The sequence below is a fragment of the Tachyglossus aculeatus genome, chromosome 2, assembly GCF_015852505.1.
Source record: "Tachyglossus aculeatus isolate mTacAcu1 chromosome 2, mTacAcu1.pri, whole genome shotgun sequence".
NCBI lineage: Eukaryota > Metazoa > Chordata > Mammalia > Monotremata > Tachyglossidae > Tachyglossus > Tachyglossus aculeatus.
In genome coordinates, this window is record NC_052067.1 from 166329152 (window position 1) to 166350611 (window position 21460).

At 45.9% G+C, this 21460-nt stretch overlaps 1 protein-coding gene across 1 annotated transcript; it reads right to left on the reverse strand.

The window, feature by feature from the left end:
• Nucleotides 1–6038: 6038 nt before the first annotated feature.
• ETFRF1 (electron transfer flavoprotein regulatory factor 1) lies at nucleotides 6039–21382 on the reverse strand. The gene is made up of 3 exons (XM_038771169.1): nucleotides 21265–21382; nucleotides 7407–7500; nucleotides 6039–6682 (listed from the first exon to the last, which is right to left on the reverse strand). Exons 2-3 carry the CDS (start codon nucleotides 7455–7457, stop codon nucleotides 6461–6463), a joined length of 273 nt encoding a protein of 90 aa, XP_038627097.1. The 5' UTR covers nucleotides 7458–7500; nucleotides 21265–21382; the 3' UTR covers nucleotides 6039–6460.
• Nucleotides 21383–21460: the final 78 nt, after the last annotated feature.

Consider the following 21460-nt stretch of genomic DNA (forward strand, 5'->3'; position numbering starts at 1 on the left):
TAAACAGGCATGAGCCATGCCCATAACGCGCTTGAGAAGCAGCGTGGCTCAGTGGAAAGAGCACGGGCAATGGAGTCAGAGGTCAGGGGTTCAAATCCCGGCTCCGCCGATTGTCAGCTGTGTGACTTTGGGCAAGTCACTTCACTTCTCCGGGCCTCAGTTGTCTCATCTGTAAAATGGGGATGAAGACTGTGAGCCCCCCGTGGGACAACCTGATCACCCTGTAACCTCCCCAGTGCTTAGAACAGCGCTTTGCACATAGTAAGCGCTTAATAAATGCCATTATTATTATTACTGTCTTGTTCTTTGGGTCATGCTGCTTCTCCGAGGCCAGGAGGCTGGGGGAAAATGTTTCCTTTCTCTTCAATTTCACTCTCCTGGTTGTGGCTGAGCAAGGCAGTTCACCTGGTTGTCTTTGCAAACTAAAGCGTTCTCCTCCAACTTCAGTCATGCATTCATTCAATCGTATTTATTGAGCACTTACCGTGTGCACAGCACTGTAGTAAGCACTTGGAAAGTACAATTCGGCAACGGATAGAGACAAACCCTACCCTACACTGTGGACCATCCCCTTCTGGAGACGTTATCCTACCTTGGCTTCACCGACACTGTCCTCTCCTGGTTTTTTCATTCATTCATTCAATCGTATTTATTGACTGCTTACTGTGCGCAGAACACTGTACTAAGTGCTTGGGAAGTACAAGTTGGCAACCTAGAGAGACGGTCCCTACCCAACAACGGGCTCACGGTCTAGAAGGGGGAGACAGACAACAAAACAAAACATGTGGACAGGTGTCAAGTCATCAGAATAAATAGAAATCAATCAATCAATCGTATTTATTGAGTGCTTACTGTGTGCAGAGCACTGTACTAAACGCTTAGAAATAAAGCTAGATGCACATCATTAACAAAATAAATAGAATAGTAAATATGTAGAAGGAAAATAGAGTAATAAATCTGTACAAACATATATACAGGTGCTGTGGGGAGGGGAAGGAGGTAGGGCGGGGGGAGATGGGGAGGGGGAGAGGAGGGAGGGGGCTCAGTCTGGGAAGGCCTCCCGGAGGAGGTGAGCTCTCAGTAGAGCTTTGAAGGGAGGAAGAGAGCGAGCTTGGGGGATGGGCAGAGGGATTGGGGGCATTCCGGGCCCGGGGGATGACGTGGGTCTGGGGTCGACGGTGGGATGGGTGAGAAGGAGGTACGGTGAGGAGATTAGCGGCAGAGGAGCGGAGGGTGCGGGCTGGGCTGGAGAAGGAGAGAAGGGAGGGGAGGTAGGAGGGGGCGAGGGGATGGATGGACAGCCTGGAAGCCCAGGGTGAGGAGTTTTGCATAGGTAGACTGACAGCCACTGGAGATTTGTGAGGAGGGGAGTGACATGCCCAGAGCGTTTCTGCACAGAGATGATCCGGGCAGCGGCATGAAGTATTGACTGAAGTGGGGAGAGACAGGAGGATGGGAGATCAGAGAGGAGGCTGATGCAGTCATCCACTCGGGATGGGATGAGAGACTGAACGAGCAGGGTAGCAGTTTGGATGGAGAGGAAGGGGTGGATCTTGGCGATGTTGCAGAGGTGAGACCGGCAGGTTTTGGTGACGGATTGGATGTGATGGGTGAACGAAAGAGCTCCTCACCCTGGGCTTCCAGGCTGTCCATCCCCTCGCCCCCTCCTCCCTCACCTCCCTTCTCTCCTTCTCCAGCCCAGCGCGCACCCTCCGCTCCTCCGCCGCTAATCTCCTCACCGTACCTCGCTCTCGCCTGTCCCGCCGTCGACCTCTGGCCCACGTCCTCGCCCGGGCCTGGAATGCCCTGCTCCCTCTGCCCACCCGCCAAGCTAGCTCTCTTCCTCCCTTCAAGGCCCTACTGAGAGCTCACCTCCTCCAGGAGGCCTTCCCACACTGAGCCCCTTCGTCATCCCCCTCTCCATCCCCCACATCGTACCTCCTTCCCTTCCCCACAGCACCTGTATATATGTATATATGTTTGTACATATTTATTACTCTATTTATTTTACTTGTACATATCTAGTCTATTTTATTTTGTTAGTATGTTTGGTTTTGTTCTCTGTCTCCCCCTTTTTAGACTGTGAGCCCACTGCTGGGTAGGGACTGTCTCTATATGTTGCCAACTTGTACTTCCCAAGCGCTTAGTACAGTGCTCTGCACACAGTAAGTGCTCAATAAATACGACTGATTGATTGATTGAGAGAGCGGAGTCGAGGATGACACCAAGGTTGCGGGCTTGTGAGACGGGAAGGATGGTAGTGCCGTCTACAGCGACGGGAAAGTCGGAGAGGCCGTTCGTTCTCAGTCTTCTTCATGGGCTCCTCCCCTGCCTCCCACCCCCTAACTGTGGGGGACCCTCAAGGTTCAGTTCTGGGTCCCCTTCTAGTCTCCATCTCCACTCACTCCCTTGGAGAACTCATTGGCTCCCACGGCTTCGACTCCCACCTCTCTGCAGATGACATCCAGATGACATCCAAATCTCCACCTCCAGCCCTGACCTTTCTCAATCAATCAATCAATCAATCGTATTTATTGAGCGCTTACTGTGTGCAGAGCACTGTACTAAGCGCTTGGGAAGTACAAGCTGGCAACATATAGAGACAGTCCCTACCCAACAGTGGGCTCACAGTTCCTCCCTGCAGTCTCGCATTCCCCCCTCCCTTCAGGACATCTCTACTTGGACGCCTCCAACTTAACACGTCCAAAACAGAGCTCATCTTCTCACTCGCAACCCGTCCTCGCCTCCCAAGTTTCCCATCACTGTAGACAAAACCACCATCCTGCGTCACAAGCCGATACCCTTGGCCTTATCCTCAACGACTCTCAATTCATGCACACATTTGGTCAACCCCCAGATCCTACTGGTTCTACCGTCACGCCTCTAGACCCGTGGCCTGGTGGCTAGATCACGGGCCCGGGTCTCAGAAGGACCTGGGTTCAAATCCCACCTCCATCCCTTGTCTGCTGTGTGACCTCGGGCAAGTCTCCGCCTCTGATACTTATCTCACCCCCAGCCCTACAGTCCTTTATTTTATTCTATTTATTTTATTTTGTTAGTATGTTTGATTTTGTTCTCCGTCTCCCCCTTCTACATTTCTATCCTATTTATTTTATTTTGTTGGTATGTTTGGTTCTGTTCTCTGTCTCCCCCTTTTAGACTGTGAGCCCACTGTTGGGTAGGGACTGTCTCTATGTGTTGCCAATTTGTACTTCCCAAGCGCTTAGTACAGTGCTCTGCACATAGTAAGCGCTCAATAAATACGATTGATTGATTGATTGATTGATTCTAGACTGTGAGCCCACTGTTGGGTAGGGACCGTCTCTATACGTTGCCAGCTTGTATTTCCCAAGTGCTTAGTACAGTGCTCTGCACACAGTAAGCACTCAATAAATCAATCAATCAATCAATCGTATTTATTGAGCGCTTACTATGTGCAGAGCAATAAATACGATTGATTGATTGATTGATTTATACTCTGCTTCGTCCCCCACCTGTAATTTATTTTAAAGTCTGCCTCCCCCATGAGATTCAAGTTGCTTGATGGACAGGGGTTGTCTACCAACTCTGTTGCATTGTACTCTCCCAAGTGCTTAAGACGGTGTCCTGCACGCCGTAAATGCTCAATAAATTCCTCGGATTGACTGAATTAGCGCTTGGAAAGCCACAACAGTGCAAAGACAAGATTCCCGCCCTAGAGGAATTTGTCCAGCATGGAGACCGACATAAAAGAATGGAGGCAAGGATATACTGATGTCTGTCTCCGCCTCTAGACTGTCAGCTTGTTGCGGGCAGGGAATGTGTCTGATCTATTTTTTTTTTTAAATGGCATTTGTTAAGCGCTTACTATGTGCAAAGCACTGTTCTAAGCGCTGGGGAGGATACAAGGTGATCAAGTCGTCCCACGTGGGGCTCCCAGTCAATCCCCATTTTACAGATGAGGTAACCGAGGCTCAGAGCAGTGAAGTGACTTGCCCAAGGTCACCCAGCAGACAGGTGGCGGAGCCGAGATTCGAACCCCCGACCTTCATCATCATCAGTCGTATTTACTGAGCGCTTACTGTGTGCAGAGCACTGTACTAAGCGCTTCTGACTCCAAAGCCCGGGCTCTTTCCACTGAGCCATGCCGCTTCTATTGTTCTACTGGACTCTCCCGATTCCCCTCTCAGGATGGCACCTGGAGAGTTTCCAGTCCTCTACCAGCCTCGGCTACGGGAGGGAGAGACAAGCAGAGGCCTGTCCAGTCCATTCGTAATAATAATAATTATTATTAGTAGTGACACCTATCTACTTCTTTTGTTTTGTTGTCCGTCTCCCCCTTCTAGACCGTGAGCCCGCTGTCGGCTGTTGGGTAGGGACCGTCTCCATATGTTGCAAACTCGTTCTTCCCGAGCGCCTAGTACAGTGCTCTGCACACAGTAAGCCCTCAATAAATACGATTAAATGAATGAATTTGTAGCCCGGGCAGTAGCTAGCGAGCGTCAGGCAATCTGCTACAAGGCGAAACTCCCCCATGCCGGGCAGTAGCGGCGTGGGAGAGTCGAGGGCCGAGGCTCAAGCTGACTGCACGGAAGGCGGCGATGGTAAAAAACTTCCACGTTTTTCCCAAGAAAACTCTGTGGATCCACTACCAGAACGAGGAGGCGGGGCCTTCGGGGAGAGACGCGTCCATGGAATCGCTACGGGACGGAGACGACCCGACGGCGTAAGACAAGACCCTCCCCCGACTGCTTAGTACAGTGCTCTGTACCCAGTAAATACGATCAGCCGATGGACTGAAAAGAGACTGCAATGATGGAGAAGCAAGTGCTTGGCCAGTGTTTGTAAAATAAGAAATCCCAAAGGGGCCTGGGGAGAGGCCTTTTAGACTGTGAGCCCACTGTTGGGTAGGGACCGTCTCTATATGTTGCCGACTTGTACTTCCCAAGCGCTTAGTACAGTGCTCGGCACACAGTAAGCGCTCAATAAATACGATTGATGATGATGAGAGGGAAACGGTTTGGGGAACTTCCTGGAGGCGGTGGGATTTCGTGCCGGTTTGGAAAATCGGGAGAGCCCTCCCTAGCCTGGCCAATTGGCAAGATGGGGAGGATTCCGCAGCATGGCTTAGTGGATGGAGCCCGGGCCGCGGAGTCATCATCATCGTCATCATCATCATCATCAATCGTATTTATTGAGCGCTTACTGTGTGCAGAGCGCTGTACTAAGCGCTTGGGAAGTACAAGTTGGCAACATATAGAGACGGTCCCTACCCAACAGTGGGCTCGCAGTCTAAAAGGGGGAGACAAAACCAAACATACTAACAAAATAAAATAGAATAGATATGTACAAGTAAAATAAATAAATAAACAGAGTAAGAGGTCATGGGTTCAAATCCCGGCTCCGCCAACTGTCAGCTGTGTGACTCGGGGCTGTGAGCCCACTGTTGGGTAGGGACTGTCTCTATATGTTGCCAACTTGTACTTCCCAAGCGCTTAGTACAGTGCTCTGCACACAGTAGGCGCTCAATAAATACGATTGATTGATTCTCTGTGCCTCAGTTCCCTCATCTGTAAAATGGGGATTAAAACTGTGAGCGCCCCCGGGGGACACCCTGATCACCTTGTCCCCTCCCCAGCGCTTAGAACAGTGCTTTGCACATAGTAAGCGCTTAATAAATGCCATCATCATCATCATCATGGGGATTGAGACTGTGAGCCCCACATGGGACAGGGACCGTGTCCAATCCGATTTCCATGTATCTACCCCGGGGCTTAGCAGTGATTGGCACTTAACAAGGACCACAGTTATCATTATTATTAATCAATCCATCAATCGTATTTATTGAGCGCTTACTGCATGCAGAGCACTGTACTAAGCGCTTGGGAAGTCCAAGTTGGCAACATCTAGAGACGGTCCCTACCCAACAGTGGGCTCACAGTCTAAAAGGGGAGACGGAGAACAAAACCAAACATACTAACAAAATATTACTGTTATTTATGACACTTTAGGAAGAAACAGAAGCATAAGGATAAACAGCACCCTGAACACTCCTAAATCCACTTTCCAAAGCATTTATTTCAGGGCCATTACAAGCTCAGGTATCGATTCCTCGAAGCGGACTCGACACACTGACGTCGCTTTCCAAAACATTTATTTCAGGGCCATTACAAGCTCAGGCATCGATTCCTCGAAGCGGACTCGACACACTGACGTTTTAAAAATCCAGCTCAATACATTGGCATACCCATTGCTAGTCAAGATCGAACCACAGAAGGACATAAACTCCGATCAACCTCTCGGCCTGAAAGTCGGAGGCTACTACAGTATTTCAAACAGTGCAGTGAGTCAAGCTAAGACGGTGATCCTGAATCTCTCCGACTTAGCGGTGATAATTCCAGTGACACAAACCTAAGGCTCTCACGCTTATCTGAATTTAGGCTTCATTATCTCAACCGCTAAACGTCATTTAGAGGAATAATTACTTTTTTCCGTCCTCTTCTGTGTAGTAGCGCTGTTTCATGGCTCGGTATTTTCTCAGAAAGTACAGGGCTTCGAGCTCCTTTGTGACAAATTCTCCTCGGGCGATAAGCGCTTTGATCTTCTCTGGGTCGCTCACATCTCTGTTTTTGAGAAAGGCGGCCTTCAGGCGAGCTCTAAAATAGGCTGCTCCTTTCGGATAGTCTCTCCCGAGATACAGCAGCTTAAAAACAGACGCGTTTCGGACCATGAATCGCTTAGTTTAGCCGGACTTAATGGCTCTGCACGCAGTAAGCGCTCAATAATAATAATAATAATAATAATAATGGCATTTATTAAGCGCTTACTATGTGCAAAGCACTGTTCTAAGCACTGGGGAGGTTACAAGGTGATAATAATAATAATAATAATGGCACTTATCAAGCGCCCACCATGTGCGAAGCACCGTTCCAAGCGCTGGGGAGGCCACAAGATGATCAGGCTGTCCCATGGGGGGCTAGCGTGGCTTAATCAATCAATCAATCAATCAATCGTATTTATTGAGCGCTTACAGTGTGCAGAGCACTGGACTAAGCGCTTGGGAAGTCCAAGTTGGCAACACACAGAGACAGTCCCTACCCAACAGCGGGCTCACAGTCTAAAAGGGGGAGACAGAGAACAAAACCAAACATACTAACAAAACAAAATAAATAGGACACATATGTACAAGATAAATAAATAAATAAATAGAGTAATAAATATGTATAAACATACATACATATATACAGGTGCTGTGGGGAAGGGAAGAAGGTAATAATAATGATGGCATTTATTAAGCGCTTACTATGTGCAAAACAATGCTCCAAGTGCTGGGAAGGTCACAGGGTGATCAGGTTGCCCCACAGGTGGCTCACAATAAATACGACTGCATGAATGAATATATTGAAAGTGGCAACGGAGCTACTTACGTTCTTATAAAGAGTCAATACTTCTCCTCTCAAAGGGTTGGCCATATTCATTTGTTGCCGAAAATATCCACTTTCTTCACACGCGCAAACGTATCTAAAGAACGATGACGTGCGATCAGTACCGTATTTGAAAATGAATTTTTCGGACCGGGCTCCGGATTTGATTAAGTTGAAATTAGATGTGGTTTAGTTGTGCCATCTGCTGTGAGCCCCCTTTTAGACTGTGAGCCCACTGTTGGGTAGGGACCGTCTCTATATGTTGCCAACTTGGACTTCCCAAGCGCTTAACAGTAAGCGCTCAATAAATACGATTGATTGATTGATTAACAAATACCATCATTATTATTGCAGTGCTCTGCACACAGTAAGTGCTCAATAAATACTACTGAATGAATGGTAGGATTTTTTGCTTTTTTACTAATGGCTTGACAAAGCATACACGCTCTGTGAGCCCGTTGTGGGATCGTCTCAATTTGTTGCTGAATTGTACTTCCCAAGGGCTTAGTACAGGCTGCTTCATGCAGTAAGCGCTCAATAAATACCACTGAGTAAAGAACTATTTTAGAAACAAAAAATAATATCTACCCCTTCTGGGGTTCTGCCAATTCTTCCGTACACCCTGTCCTACTTTTGTGGTTTGTCTAATCGGACCAACTATTAACTTGTAAACCGGCACGCTCAAGGTCAAGAAACACTTTCCCACTTGTGACCGTGTCCTGTCGGGTTTGGGTATGGTGACCTTGTTCAAAATCAATCAACCGGTGGTAGTTATTCATCGCTTCTGAGTGTACGGCACTGTACTGAGCGCTCGGAAAAGTACAAGACTACGTTGAGCGCTGTGCTAAGCGCCTGGCAGAGTTTCACAGAATTGATAGAGACGTTCCCTTGACCACGACGAACTTGCAGTCTGAGAAGCAGCCTGGTGTAATAATAAAATAATAATAATAATAATAATAATAATAATAATAATAATAATGGCATTTATTAAGCGCTTACTATGTGCAAAGCACTGTTCTAGGCGCTGGGGAGGTTTCAAGGTGATCAGGTTGTCCCACGGGGGGCTCACAGTCTCAATCCCCATTTTACAGATGAGGTAACTGAGGCCCAGAGAAGTGAAGGGACTTGCCCAAACGCTGGGGAGGTTACAAGGTGACCAGGTTGTCCCACGGGGGGGCTCACAGTCTCAATCCCCATTTTACAGATGAGGTAACTGAGGCCCAGAGAAGTGAAGTGACTTGCCCAAAGTCACACAGATGACAAGTGGCGGAGCCGGGATTTGAACCCATGACCTCTGACTCCAAAGCCCGGGCTCTTTCCGTTGAGCCACGCTGGCGTAGCGGGTACAGCCCGGGCCTGCGAGTCAGAAGGTCATGGGTTCTAATCCTGCCTCCGCCACTTAGCTGTGTGACCCTGGGCAAGTGATGATGATGATGATGGTGATGATGATGGCATTTATTAAGCGCTTACTATGTGCAAAGCACTGTTCTAAGCGCTGGGGAGTGGAGAAGAGAAGAGAAGAGAAGAGAAGAGAAGAGAAGAGAAGAGAAGAGAAGAGAAGAGGAGAGGAGAGGAGAGGAGAGGAGAGGAGAGGAGAGGAGAGGAGAGGAGAGGAGAGGAGAGGAGAGAAGAGAAGAGAAGAGAAGCAGCGTGGCTCAGTGGGAAGAGCCCGGGCTTTGGAGTCAGAGGTCGTGGGTTCGAATTCCAACTCCACCACAAGTCTGCTGTGTAACCTTGGGCAAGCCACTTCACTTCTCTGAGCCTCAGTTACCCCATCTGTAAAAATGGGGATTAAGACTGTGAGCCCTACGTGGGACACCTTGATCACATTGTATTCCCCCCCAGCGCTTAGAAGAGTGCTTTGCACGTAGTAAGCGCTTAACAAATGCCATCATTATTATTATTGTTATTACAAGGTGATCAGATTGTCCCATGTGGGGCTCACAGGCTTCATCCCCATTTTACAGATGAGGGAACTGAGGCCCGGAGAAGTTAAATGACTGGCCCAAGGTCACCCAGCTGACAAGTGGTGGAGCCGGGATTTGAACCCGTGACCTCTGACTCCAAAGCCCGCGCTCTTTCCACTGAGCCACGCTGCTGCTCACTTGACATCACTTCACACCTCTGGGCCTCGGTTCCCTCCTCTGTAAAATGGGGATTTGAGACCGTGAGCCCCACGTGGGACGGGGACTGTGTCCACCCCGCCTGGCTTGTGTCCACCCCTGCGCTTAGAACAGTGCCCGGCACATAGGAAGCGCTTAACAAACACCATCCTGTATATATGTTTGTACATATTTATTACTCTATTTATTTATTTATTTTGCTTGTCCATATCTATTCTATTTATTTTATTTTGTTAGTATGTTTGGTTTTGTCTCCCCCTTTTAGACTGTGAGCCCACTGTCGGGTAGGGACTGTCTCTGTATGTTGCCAATTTGTACTTCCCAAGCGCTTAGTACGGTGCTCTGCACACAGTAAGCGCTCAATAAATACGATTGATGATGATGATGATGACCATCATTATTATTATCGGAAGCTTGGACTCAAAAAAAGGAGTAGCTCATTTCCTCCTCCTCCTCCTCCTCCTCATCAATCGTATTTATTGAGCGCTTACTATGTGCAGAGCACTGGTTCTAGACTGCGAGCCCGTTGTTGGGTAGGGACTGTCTCTAGATGTTGCCAACTTGGACTTCCCAAGCGCTTAGTCCAGTGCTCTGCACACAGTAAGTGCTCAATAAATACGATTGATGATGATGATGATGTCCACATGTTTTGTTTTGTTGTCTGTCTCCCCCTTCTAGACTGCGAGCTCGTTATTGGGTAGGGACCGTCTCTAGATGTTGCCAACTTGGACTTCCCAAGCGCTTAGTACAGTGCTCTGCACACAGTAAGTGCTCAATAAATATGATCAGAAGTAAGCGCTCAATAAATATCATTGAATGAATGATTGAATGAATTAATGAGAGAGGAAAAAGAGAAAATTTCTCTGGGTCCTGCCAAAACTAAGCAGAACAACACAACCCAAAAATGGCTGGGAAACGGAGGGGCTTATCGGACAATCTCTCTCTCTTTCTGGTATTTTATGGTATTTGTTAAGCGCTTACTTGTGCCGGGCACTGAACGAAATGTTTAAAGTCCACCATCAGTTGCGTCTCCAAGTTCATTATGGGCAGGGAATCTGTCTACCAACTCTGTTAAATTGTACTTGCCCAAATGCTTACTGTTTGGGCCAGTGAGTGCTCAAAAAATATGATCGATTAAACTATAATCAATCAATCGTATTTATTGAGCGCTTACTGTGTGCAGAGCACTGGACTAAGCGCTTGGGAAGTCCAAGTTGGCAACATACAGAGACAGTCCCTACCCAACAGTGGGCTCACAGTCTAGAAGGGGGTGACAGAGAATAAAACCAAACATACTAACAAAATAAAATAAATAGAATAGATATGTACAAGTAAAATAAATAAATAAATAGAGTAATAAATATGTACAAACATATATCCATATATACAGGTGCTGTGGGGAAGGGAAGGAGGTAAGATGAGGGGGATGGAGAGGGGGACGAGGCATCTGGCATTATAAAGGTGTTTTTTTATTCATTCATTCATTCAATCCTACTTATTGAGCGCTTACTATGTATTGAGCACTGTACTAAGCGCTTGGGAAGTACAATTCAGAGACAATCCCTGCCCACACCCTGCTCACAGTCTAGGAGGGGGGAGACGGACAGCAAAACAAGTCAACAGGCATTAATAGAAATAAGTAGCTAGAATAGAAGATTGTGAGCGTCTCAAGGGTCACAAGGACTGTATATAATTCCCCTAAGAGTATTCCTCCCCAGCGCTTAGTAATAATAATAATTATAATAATAATAAGACGTGTCCATGGAGTCGCTATGGATCGGAGATGACTCGACAGCATAAGACACTTGTTAAACACTTAATATGTGCCAAGCACTGTTCTAAGCACTGGGGTAGATAGGGGTTAATGGGGTTGGACAGGGTTCCACACACAGTCCGTGCTTAGTAATAATAATGATGGCATTTCTTAAGCGCTTACTATGTGCAAAGCACTGTTCTAAGCGCTGGGGATGTCACAAGGTGATCAGGTTGTCCCACGGGGGGCTCACAATCTTAATCCCCATTTTACAGATGAGGCAACTGAGGCCCAGAGAAGTGAACTGACTTTTCATTCATTCATTCAATCGTATTTATTGAGCGCTTACTGTGTGCAGAGCACTGGACAAAGCTCTTGGGAAGTACAAGTCGGCAACATTTAGAGATGGGCCCTACCCAACAATGGGCTTACGGTCTAGAAGGGGGAGACAGACAACAAAACATAACATGTGGACAGGTGTCAAGTCGTCAGAACAAATAGAATTAAAGGTAATTAATTAAAGCCAAAGCAGACAGTCCCCATGCCCGAAACCGGAGAAATGAAAGAAGAAATGCTTTGAGTGCGGAAATCTCAGCGGACAAGGCCCCTGTCCGAAACCGGGTGGAGGGAAGGATGAAATGCTTTGAGTGCAGAAAGCTCGGCGGACGATCATTCACTCAATCGTATTTATTGAGCGGTTAGTGTGTACAGAGCACTGTACTAAGCGCTTGGGAAGTACAAATCAGCAACATATAGAGACAGTCCCTACCCAACAACAGGCCCTGTCTGCAACCAGGCAGAGGGAGGGATGGAATTCCTGAGTGCGTTAAGGGCAATCAATCAATCAATTAATTGTATTTATTGAGTGCTTACTGTGTGCAGAGCACTGCACTAAACGCTTGGGAAGTACAAGTCGGCAACACAGCAACAAGTTGGGGCAGCAGATGATCCCCCCTGGACCTAAACTGGGCAGAGGGACAGACCTAACGCCCCGGTGTGGAAAGCGTGGTGGACAAGGCCCCGGGTCGAAACCAGGAGAAGGGAAAGATGAAATGCTTCAAGTGTGGAAATTTCAGCGGACAAACCCCCTGTCCAAAACCAGGCGGAGGGAAAGGTGAAATGCTTTGAATGCAGAAAGTTCGGCCGACAAACCCCCTGTCCGAAACCAGGCGGAGGGAAAGGTGAAATGCTTTGAGTGCGGAAAGCTCAGCGGACAGTCATTCATTCGATCGTATTTATTAAGCGCTTAGTGTGAACAGAGCACTGGACTACGCGCTTGGGAAGTACAAATTGGCAACATATAGAGACGGTCCCTACTCAACAACAGGCCCTGTCTGCAACCAGGCAGAGGGAGGGATGGAATTCCTGAGTGCGTTAAGGGCAATCAATCAATCAATTGCATTTATTGAGCGCTTACTGTGTGCAGAGCACTGTACTAAGCGCTTGGGAAGTACAAGTCGGCAACACAGCAACAAGTTGGGGCAGCGGATGATCCCCCCCGGACCTAAACTGGGCAGAGGGAGAGACCTAACGCCCTGGTGCGGAAAGCGCGGCGAACAAGGCCCCGGGCCGAAACCAGGAGAAGGGAAAGATGAAATGCTTTGAGTGTGGAAATTTCAGCGGACAATCCCCCTGTGCGAAACCAGGAGAAGGGAAAGATGAAATGCTTCGAGTGTGGAAATTTCAGCGGACAATCCCCCTGTGCGAAACCAGGAGAAGGGAAAGATGAAATGCTCTGAGAAAGGAAAGCTCAGCGGACAAACCCCACCGTCCGAAACCAGGCGGAGGGAAAGGTGAAATGCTTTGAATGCAGAAAGTTCGGCCGACAAACCCCCTGTCCGAAACCGGGCGGAGGGAAAGATGAAATGCTTTGAGCGCGGAAAGCTCAGCGGACGATCATTCATTCGATCGTATTTATTGAGCGCTTAGTGTGAACAGAGCACTGGACTAAGCGCTTGGGAAGTACAAATCAGCAACATATAGAGATGGTCCCTACCCAACAACAGGCCCGTCTGCAACCAGGCAGAGGGAGGGATGGAATTCCTGAGTGCGTTAAGGGCAATCAATCAATCAATCAATCGTATTTATTGAGCGCTTACTGTGTGCAGAGCACTGTACTAAGCGCTTGGGAAGTACAAGTCAGCAACACAGCAACAAGTTGGGGCAGCGGATGATCCCCCCTGGACCTAAACTGGGCAGAGGGAGAGACCTAACGCCTCGGTGTGGGAAGCGCGGCGGACAAGGCCCCGGGCCGAAACCAGGAGAAGGGAAAGATGAAATGCTTCGAGTGTGGAAATTTCAGTGGACAATCCCCCTGTGCGAAACCAGGAGAAGGGAAAGATGAAATGCTCTGAGTAAGGAAAGCCTGGCGGACAAACCCCCCCCATCCGAAACCAGGAGGAGGGAAAGATGAAATGCTTTGAATGCAGAAAGTTCGGCAGACAAACCCCCTGTCCGAAACCGGGCGGAGGGAAAGATGAAATGCTTTGAGTGCGGAAAGCTCAGCGGACGATCATTCATTCAATCGTATTTATTGAGCGCTTAGTGTGTACAGATCACTGGACTACGCGCTTGGGAAGTACAAATCGGCAACATATAGAGACGGTCCCGACCCACCAACGGGCCCTGTCCGAAACCAGGAGGAGGGAGGGATGCAATTCCTGAGTGCATTAAGGGCAGCGGAGGATCCCCCCTGACACAAACTGGGCAGAGGAAGGGACCTAACACCCCAATGCGGAAAGCGCAGCGGACAAGGCCCTGGGCCGAAACCAGGCGGAGGGAAAGACGAAATGCTTTGAGTGCAGAAAGCTCAGCGGACGGTCCCCCTGTCCGAAGCCAGGAGAAGGGAAAGATGAAATGCTCTGAGTAAGGAGAGCTCAGCAGACAAACCCCCTGTCCAAAACCAGGCGGAGGGAAAGATGAAATGCTTTGAGTGCGGAAAGCTCAGCGGACAATCATTCATTCGATCGTATTTATTGAGCGCTTAGTGTGAACAGAGCACTGGACTACGCGCTTGGGAAGTACAAATCGGCAAGATACAGAGAAAGTCCCGACCCAATAATGGGCCCTGTCTGAAACCAGGAAGAGGGAGGGATGTAATTTCTGAGTGCATTAATGGCAGCGGAGGATTCCCCCTGACCCAAACTGGGAGAGGGAGGGACCTAACACCCCAGGGCGGAAAGCACAGTGGGCAAGGCCCCGGGCCGAAACCAGGCAGAGGGAAAGACGAAATGCTTTGAGTGCAGAAAGCTCCCCGTCCGAAACCAGGAGAAGGGAAAGATGAAATGCTCTGAGTAAGGAAAGATCAGTGGACAAACCCCCTGTCCGAAACCAGGCGGAGGGAAAGACGAAATGCTTTGAGTGCAGAAAGCTCAGCGGACGGTCCCCCCTGTGCGAAACCAGGAGAAGGGAAAGATGAAATGCTCTGAGTAAGGAAAGCTCAGCAGACAAACCCCGCCGTCCGAAACCAGGCGGAGGGAAAGATGAAATGCTTTGAATGCAGAAAGTTTGGCCGACAAACCCCCTGTCCGAAACCAGGCGGAGGGAAAGATGAAATGCTTTGAGTGCGGAAAGCTCAGCGGACGATCATTCATTCAATCGTATTTATTGAGCGCTTAGTGTGTACAGATCACTGGACTACGCGCTTGGGAAGTACAAATCGGCAACATATAGAGACGGTCCCGACCCAACAACGGGCCCTGTCCGAAAGCAGGTGGAGGGAGGGATGGATGGATGGACACAACGCCTGAGGGTTGAAATAGCCACGGGCAATCCTGGCTACCCAACCTGGCCTAGAGTACATCATCATCATCATCATCAATCGTATTTATTGAGCGCTTCCTGTGTGCAGAGCACTGTACTAAGCGCTTGGGAAGTACAAGTTGGCAACATATAGAGACAGTCCCTACCCAACAGTGGGCTCACAGTCTAAAAGTCTAAAATGACTGATCATCATCATCATCAATCGTATTTATTGAGCGCTTACTGTGTGCAGAGCACTGTACTAAGCGCTTGGGAAGTACAAGTTGGCAACATATGGAGACAGTCCCTACCCAACAGTGGGCTCAGTTGCCAACTTGTCCTTCCCAAGCGCTTAGTCCAGTGCTCTGCACACAGTAAGCGCTCAATAAATACGATTGAATGAATGAATGAATAGAGGCTAGAGCTCGGGCCCGGGAGTCAAAAGGACCTGGGTTCCAATCCCGGCTCCGCCAACGGTCAGCTGCGTGACCTTGGGCAAGTCACTTTGCTTCTCTGGGCCTCAGTTACCCCATCTGGAAAATGGGGATGAAGACTGCAAGCCCCACGGGGCACAGGGACTGCGTCCAACCTGATTAGCTTGTTTCCACCCCAGCGCTTAGTACAGTGCCTGGCACACAGTAAACGCTTAGCAAATACCCCAATTAATATTATTATTATTATTATTACAATCCTCTGTCCTAAACTAAGTGATTAACAAATACAATTATTATCATTATTACAATCCCCCGTCCAGAACCAAGCACTTAGCAAATACCACATTTGATGATCATTTATTATTATGATGATGATTACAATCCCCCATCATTCATTCATTCATTCATTCATTCAATCGCATTTATTGAGCGCTTACTGTGTGCAGAGCACTGTACTAAGCGCTTGGGAAGTACAAGTTGGCAACATATCGAGACGGTCCCTACCCAGCAGTGGGCTATCAGAAACCAAGCGCTTAACAAATACCCCATTTTATTATGATTATTATTTATTATAATGATTATGACGATGATGACCACCACATCGGCAACCAAGCGCTTAACAAATACCTCATTTTAATATGATCATTATTTATTATAATGATTATGACGACGATTACCACCTCCCTATGGGCAACCGAGCATTTAACCAATACCACATTTTATTATTGTTTATTACTATGATTATGACAATGATTACCATCTCCCAATCAGAAACCAAGCACTTAAACTCCATTTTATTAGGATTATAATTGATTATTGTGATTATGATGATGATGACCACCCCCATCGGCAACCAAGCGCTTAACAAATACCCCATTTAATTAGGATTATTGTTTATCGCTGTGATTATGACGATGATAATCATCTCCCTATCGGCAACCAAGTGCAAGAACAAATACCCCATTTTATTATGATTATGACGATGATTACAATCTCCCTATTGTCAACCAAGTGCTTAACAAATACCCCATTTGATTATTATTATTATTTATGAATATGATGATGATAATCATCTCCCTATCGGCAACCAAGTGCTGAACAAATACCCCATTTGATTATGATTACTGTTTATTATGATTATGACGATGATTGCAATCTCCCTATCGTCAACCAAGTGCTTAACAAATACCCCATTTGATTATTATTATTATTCTTATTATTTATGATTATGATGATGATTACCACCCCCTATCGGAAACCAAGCGCTTAATACCCCATTTTATTATGATTATTATGATTATGGAGATGATGACCATCCCCCTGTCGGAAATGAAGCGCTTAATCAATCAATGAATAGTATTTATTGAGCGCTTACTGTGTGCAGAGCACTGTACTAAGTGCTTGGGAAGTACAAGTTGGCAACATATCATCATCATCATTACTAATCGTATTTATTGAGCGCTTACTGTGTGCAGAGCACTGTACTAAGCGCTTGGGAAGTACAAATTGGCAACATATACAGTCCCTACCCAACAGTGGGCTCACAGTCTAGAAGGGGGAGACAGAGAACAAAACCAAACATATTAACAAAATAAAATAAAATAACAAATACCCCATTTGATTATTATTATTATTATTTATAATTATGATGACCATCCCCTTATTAGAAACCAAGCGCTTAACAAACACCCCATTTGATTATGATTATTATTGATAATTATGGTGATGATGACCAACCCCCTATTGGAAACCAAGTGCTTAACAAACACCCCATATATGTTTGTACATATTTATTACTCTATTTTACTTGTACATATGTATTCTATTTATTTTATTTTGTTAATATGTTTTGTTTTATTGTCTGTCTCCCCCTTCTACACTGCGAGCCCGCTGTTGGGGAGGGACCGTCTCTATATGTTTCCAAGTTGTACTTCCCAAGCGCTTAGTACAGTGCTCTGCACACAGTAAGCGCTCAATAATTATGATTGAATGAATGAATGATTATTATTGATAATTATGATAATGATGACCGCCCCCTATCGGAAACCAAGTGCTTAACAAATATACCCCATTTGATTATGATTATTATTGATAATTACGATGATGATGACCGCCCCCCTATCAGAAACCAAGCGCCTAACAAATACCCCATTTGATTATGATTATTATTGATAATTATGATGATGAGCGCTCAATAAATACAATTGATGATGATGATGATGACCGCCCCCCTATCGGAAACCAAGCACCTAACAAATACCCCATTTGATTATGATTATCATTGATAATTATGATGATGATAACCGCCCCCCCTATCGGAAACCAAGCGCTTAACAAATACCCCATTTGATTATGTTTATTGATAATTATGATGATGATGACCACCCTCCTATCGGAAACCAAGCACTTAACGAATACCCCATTTGATTTTGATTATTATTGACAATTATAATGATGATGACCGCCCCCCTATCGGAAACCAAGTGAGAAGCAGCGTGGCTCATTGGAAAGAGCAGGGGCTTTGGAGTCAGAGGTCATGGGTTCAAATTCCGGCTCTGCCACTTGTCAGCTGTGTGACTTTGGGCACGTCACTTAACTTCTCTGTGCCTCAGTTACCTCATCTGTAAAATGGGGATTAAGACTGTGAGCCCCCTGTGGGACAACCTGATCACCTTGTAACCTCCCCAGCGCTTAGAACAGTGCTTTGCACATAGTAAGCGCTTAATAAATGCCATCATTATGAACAAATACCCCATTTGACTATGATTATTGATAATTATGATGATGATGACCGCCCCCTATTGGAAACCAAGCACTTAACTAATACCCCATTGGGTTATGATTATTATTGATAATGATGATGACCGCCCCCCTAACGGAAACCAAACGCTTACCCCATTTGATTATTGTTATTGATAGTTATGATGATGATGACCGCCCACCTATCGGAAACCAAGCCCTTAACAAATATACCCCATTTGATTATGATTATTATTGACAGTTATAATGATGATGACCGCCCTCGATCTGAAACTAAGTGCTTAACAAATACCCCATTTGATTATGATTATTGATAATTATGATGATGACCACCTCCTATCGGAAACCAAGTGCTTAACAAATACCCCATTTGATTATGATTAGTATTTATAATTATAATGATCGCCCCCTATTGGAAACCAAGCGCTTAACAAGTACCCCATTTGATTATGATTATTGATAATTATTATGATGATAACCCCCCCATCGGAAACCAAGCGCTTAACAAATATACCCCATTTGATTATGATTATTATTGATAATTATAATGATGATGACCACCCCCTATCAGACACCAGGCGCTTAACAAATACCCCATTTGATTATGATTATTATTGATAATTATGATGATGATGCCCGCCCCCACTATCAGAAACCAAGTGCTTAACAAATACCCCATTTTGATTATTATTATTGATAATTGTGAGGATGATGACTGCCCCCTACGATAAATACAATAAATACGATTGATGATGATGATTATTATTGATAATTATGATGATGATGCCCGCCCCCCATCGGAAACCAAGCGCTTAACAAATACCTCATTTGATTACGATTATCATTGATACTTATGATGGTGATGACCGCCCCCCTATCAGAAACCAAGCGCTTAATACCCCATTTGATTATGATTATTGATAATTACGATGATGATGACCACCCCCCTATCGGAAACCAAGTGCTTACCAAATACCCCATTTGATTACGATTATTGATAATGATGATGATGATGACCGCCCCCTATCGGAAACCAAGCGCTTCACAAATACCCCATTTGATTATGATTACTATTGATAATTATGATGATGACCGCCCCCTATCGGAAACCAAGCGCTTAACAAATACCCCATTTGATTATGATTACTACTGATAATGATGATGCTTTGCACATAGTAAGCGCTTAATACCATTATTATGATGATGATGATGACCGCCCCCTATTGGAAACCAAGCGCTTAACAAGTACCCCATTTGATTATTATTATTGATAATTATGATGATCGCCCCCTATCGGAAACCAAGTGCTTAACAAATACCCCATTTGATTATGATTACTACTGATAATGATGATGCTTTGCACATAGTAAGCGCTTAATACCATTATTATGATGATGATGATGACCGCCCCCTATCGGAAACCAAGCGCTTAACAAATACCCCATTTGATTATGATTACTATTGATAATTATGATGATGACCGCCTCCTATCGGAAACCAAGCGCTTAACAAATACCCCATTTGATTATGATTACTATTGATAATTATGATGATGACCGCCCCCTAACGGAAACCAAGCGCTTAACAAATACCCCATTTGATTATGATTACTATTGATAATGATGATGCTTTGCACATACTAAGCGCTTAATACCATTATTATGACGATGATGATGATGATGACTGCCCCCTATCGGAAACCAAGAGCTTAACAAGTACCCCATTTGATTATGCTTATTGATAATTATGATGATCGCCCCCTATCGGAAACCAAGCGCTTAACAAATACCCCATTTGATTATGATTACTATTGATAATGATGATGCTTTGCACATAGTAAGCGCTTAATACCATTATTATTATGATGATGACGACGACCGCCCCCTATCGGAAACCAAGCGCTTAACAAGTACCCCATTTGATTATGATTATTGATAATGATGATGACCGCCCCCTATCGGAAACCAAACGCTTAACAAATACCCCATTTGATTATGATTACTATTGATAATTATGACGCTTTGCACATAGTAAGCGCTTAATACCATTATTCTTATGATGATGATGATGATGACCGCCCCCTATCGGAAACAAAGCGCTTAACAAGTACCCCATTTGATTATGCTTATTGATAATTATGATGATCGCCCTCTATCGGAAACCAAGCGCTTAACAAATACCCCATTTGATTATGATTACTATTGATAATTATGATGATGACCGCCTCCTATCGGAAACCAAGCGCTTAACAAATACCCCATTTGATTATGATTACTATTGATAATTATGATGATGACCACCCCCTATCGGAAACCAAGCGCTTAACAAATACCCCATTTGATTATGATTACTATTGATAATGATGATGCTTTGCACATAGTAAGCGCTTAATACCATTATTATTATGATGATGATGATGACCGCCCCCTATCGGAAACCAAGCGCTTAACAAGTACCCCATTTGATTATGATTATTAATAATTATGATGATCGCCCCCTATCGGAAACCAAACGCTTAACAAACACCCCATTTGATTATGATTACTTTTGATAATTATGACGCTTTGCACATAGTAAGCGCTTAACAAATGCCATTATTATGATGATGATGACCGCCCCCTATCGGAAACCAAGCGCCTAACAAGTACCCCATTTGATTATGATTATTGATAATGATGATGATGATCGCCCCCTATCGGAAACCAAGCGCTTAACAAATACACCCCATTGGATTAATCAATCAATCAATCGTATTTATTGATTGCTGTGTGCAAAGCACTGTACTAAGCGCTTGGGAAGTACAAGTTGGCAACATATAGAGACAGTCCCTGCCCACCAGTGGGCTCACAGTCTAAAAGGGGGAGACCGAGAACAAAACCAAACATACTAACAAAATAAAATAAATTGAATAGATATGTACAAGTAAAATAAATAAATAGAGTAATAAATATGTGCAAACATATATACAGGTGATTAAGATTATCATTTATGATAATGATTATGATGATGATGACCACCCCCCTATCGGAAAGCAGGGGCTTGACCAATACCAGAATCGATGACGACGATGATGATGATGCCATTGATTAGGGGCGGCCGTCGCCAGGGGTCAGAGGTCGTCGCGGCTTCCGGAGGCGCTCCGGGCCCGGCCGCGCCCCGCTTTCCGGCAGCCCGGCCGTAAAGCGCCGCACGCCGCACGTAAAGCGTCGCGAAACTGCACGGCGGCGGGAGGGCGGGGGAGCTGCA